Raw genomic sequence first — 3,676 nt, forward strand, 5'->3', positions numbered from 1 at the left:
CATGTTCTGTTTTAGATTTTTAACACAACACTCCACCAATAAAATCAATTGAACACCTTATTTATTTTTATTTTTTACATAAAGCCGGCAGTAACATAAACAAATGAAAATGCTATTTTGTTTATAATTGTAATCATATTCTAATGTTACCTTAGACCTTCATAAACACAACAAAATGATTATTTTTGCAAGAGCATATATGAAGTTATTTAATTACACTGTTAAAATGTTGCAATCAAAATGATCGCTCGAGGCCCAGCGGTTTTAAACTGCTGCCAGACACTGTGCAGTCAATGGGGTAGCTAATAAGCCTAACTCATGGCTATTGACTATTCTTACTATTCTTCCGACTCCCTCTCCCTAAAAACATCATACAAAAAGGGCCATTTTAAAAGGAGGCCTTTAATAACAGGAGCAGGACTCTGCTGGACTTCTAAAGAAAACCAGCCATGGAGCAGGTAGCCTGAGATGATGCCTGAGGCTGCCCCACAGCGTTTGGGGAGTGTTTTGGAAGCATTGAGGCTGGATTTAACCGTAATTGGCTGTTGTTTGCAACAGATTGAGCCTAACACAGAGCGCTTGCTGGGATAGGAGTGTTATTGATGTTGCTGGAGGAGAGAGAACATCTGTTTGTCTCGCTAGCGCAGAGTGGTAGATAGATACAGGGAGAGAGACACAGCTTTAACAAGGATGGCTCTGTAAAGTTACTATGGTACTGTAGGAGAATTGACTGTAGGAAAGTGCTGGTGTAACCAGGCAGGTGCTACACATCGGTGGTGGATGGGGTGTTGAGTGAGTTACCCCACACACAATGCAAAGCACTTTCAAATCTAATCAAAAGTGTGTCATAGTCTTCGTCATTATCTCTGTCATCATCGTCCTTGTCATCATCATTGTCCCCAAGCTAGTGACTAGGCTTTAGCTCAACAGGTGAGCACAGTTTTGAGTTGTGCAGATAGGTTCAGTCATGTGTGTGTGTGTGTATATACTGGGATGTGTGTGAACACCCATGTGCAGGTGTGTGAAAGCAACTATAGCTGAAGTCTTTAACAGTATCTCCACATCTCTCTCTGTCTACCTCCCTCCCTCCCGGCGGGCGGGGCGGGCGAGCAGAGCAGAGCGGAGAGGATGTGACTAAAGTGTTGCCAGCAGATGCTCATGTTCTCCTGCCTGGCGCCTTGGGACACATCAAGGAGACGACAGGAGTTTGTTCCCTTTCTAGGCGTGACTAATCCTTATATCCTTGTAATCAGGCAGACAGGTAGTGGAGGTAGAGGAGGCTTCTATGTGTGGCTGGATGTGTGAGTGGTGGGACAGAGAGATGTAGAGAACAAGGTGTGTGTGGGAGTAAGACTAAAAGGGACAGAAAAGTGTGTGTGTGTGTGTGTGTGTGTGTGTGTGTGTGTGTGTGTGTGTGTGTGTGTGTGTGTGTGTGTGTGTGTGTGTGTGTGTGTGTGTGTGTGTGTGTGTGTGTGTGTGTGTGTATTTCTGTTCTTTCTGTTTGAACTTATTTTATATTCACCTCGTTCAATGCCCCCCTTGTATCTCTCTCCTTCCATCTCTCTCTCATCTCTCCATTTTTCTCTCCATCTCTAAATTACTACAAAAAGCAGCCCAAGATTAAGTGATTGTAATACAGTTGCCCACAATGGTGTGAATTGTAGTTTAATGACCATGATGTTGTAGGTGTAGCAGGTAGAATGAGAAACAGAGAACTGTAGTGCATAGTGTCAGGGTCCATGGGATCAGAGTGACACACACACACATATACGACACACACATAACCCCCGTCCCCCCAACCACACATACAGTGGCTTTCGAAAGTATTCCCCCCTTGGCATTTTTCCTATTTTGTTGTCTTACAACCTGGAATGAAAATAGATTTTTGGGGGGTTTGGATCATTTGATTTACACAATATTACCACTTTTTTTATTGTGAAACAAACAAGAAATACAAAAAAAAAAAAAACTTGAGCGTGCTTTTTATAACCCAATCCTGATCTGTACTTCTCCACAACGTTGTCCCTGGCCTCTTTGGAGAGCTCCTTGGTCTTCATGGTGTCGTTTGCTTGGTGGTGCTCCTTGGTCTTCATGGTGTCGTTTGCTTGGCGGTGCTCCTTGGTCTTTATGGTGTTGTTTGCTTGGCGGTGCCCCTTGGTCTTCATGGTGTCGTTTGCTTGGTGGTGCCCCTTGGTCCTCATGGTGTCGTTTGCTTGGTGGTGCTCCTTGGTCTTTATGGTGTTGTTTCCTTGGTGGTGCCCCTTGGTCTTCATGGTGTCGTTTGCTTGGTGGTGCTCCTTGGTCTTCATGGTGTCGTTTGCTTGGTGGTGCTCCCTGGTCTTTATGGTGTTGTTTGCTTGGCGGTGCCCCTTGGTCTTCATGGTGTCGTTTGCTTGGTGGTGCCCCTTGGTCTTCATGGTGTCCTTTGCTTGGTGGTGCTCCTTGGTCTTTATGGTGTTGTTTGCTTGGTAGTGCCCCTTGGTCCTCATGGTGTTGTTTGCTTGGTGGTGCCCCTTGGTCTTCATGGTGTCGTTTGCTTGGTGGTGCCCCTTGGTCTTCATGGTGTCGTTTGCTTGGTGGTGCCCCTTGGTCTTCATGGTGTCGTTTGCTTGGTGGTGCCCCTTGGTCTTCATGGTGTCGTTTGCTTGGTGGTGCCCCTTGCTTAGTGGTGTTGCAGAATGTGGGGCCTTTAAGAACAGGTGTATATTTACTGAGATCATGTGACACTTAAATTGTACACAGGTGGATTTTATTTAACAAATTATCTGACTTCTGAAGGTAATTGATTGCACCAGATCTTATTTAGGAGCTTCATAGCAAAGGAGGTAAATACATATGCACGCACCAAGTTATTTTTTGGACTATTTTGTGTATGTCCATTTCATGAAATCCAAATTCAAATCCATTTCAATTACAGGTTGTAATGCAACAAAATAGGAGAAACACCAAGGGGGATGAATACTTTTTCAAGGCACTGTACAGAAGATGTGGTGTCGCAGCCATCCATTAGCCTAGTGCAGACAGTGCTAACCCTGGTGTGACCCAGCAGGAGCCTCCAGGACAGCTGTACAGATAACATCATTAAGGACCTTTCATTATAATCACCTAGCAAATGAGGGGAGAGGAGAGGAGCCACTCTATGGGCTTCATGTGGTGGACTTATAAAAAAGAGAACATGAAAGGGACAATCTAGCTATCACTCTCCCTCTTATCTCTCTCCTCTCTTACTATCTATGTTCACCTCTCTAGATTTTCTCTCTCTCTCTCTCTCTCTCTCTCCTGCCCTTTCCTCCTCTCTTCATTTCTCCCTCTTATCTCTCTCCTTTCTTACTCTATCTCTGTTCACCTCCCTCTATTTTCTCTCTCTCTCTAGCCCCTTTCCTCCTCTTGCTCCATCCTCCATTTCTCTCTCTCTGAATGGCTGTCATTCCTCCCTTCTTCATCAACATATTTCATTAGCATTGAAGATAACAGAGGGTAACAATGGGTATTCCGTTTATAAAGGTCAGATACAGTACCTTCAGAAAGTATTCACACACCTTGACTTTACCCACATTGTGTTGTTACAAAGTGGGATTCAAATGGATTTCATTGTCAATTTTGGTCATGAAACAATACTTTAATGTCAAAGTGAAATAAAAATTCTGACATTTTGTAAAAAATAAATAAAGTATTC

The 3,676-nt window shown here is 43.9% G+C and overlaps 1 protein-coding gene across 1 annotated transcript; it reads right to left on the minus strand.

The window, feature by feature from the left end:
- Positions 1 to 2,007: 2,007 nt before the first annotated feature.
- On the minus strand, positions 2,008 to 2,561 carry LOC135530790 (small histidine-alanine-rich protein-like; the record flags this gene model as incomplete). Its single annotated transcript, XM_064958974.1, has 1 exon — positions 2,008 to 2,561. A coding segment is annotated over exon 1 (554 nt), but the record flags the coding sequence as incomplete, so codon positions are not given.
- Between the last annotated feature and the right edge of the window lie 1,115 nt (positions 2,562 to 3,676).

This window comes from Oncorhynchus masou, unplaced genomic scaffold (assembly GCF_036934945.1).
Source record: "Oncorhynchus masou masou isolate Uvic2021 unplaced genomic scaffold, UVic_Omas_1.1 unplaced_scaffold_14213, whole genome shotgun sequence".
NCBI lineage: Eukaryota > Metazoa > Chordata > Actinopteri > Salmoniformes > Salmonidae > Oncorhynchus > Oncorhynchus masou.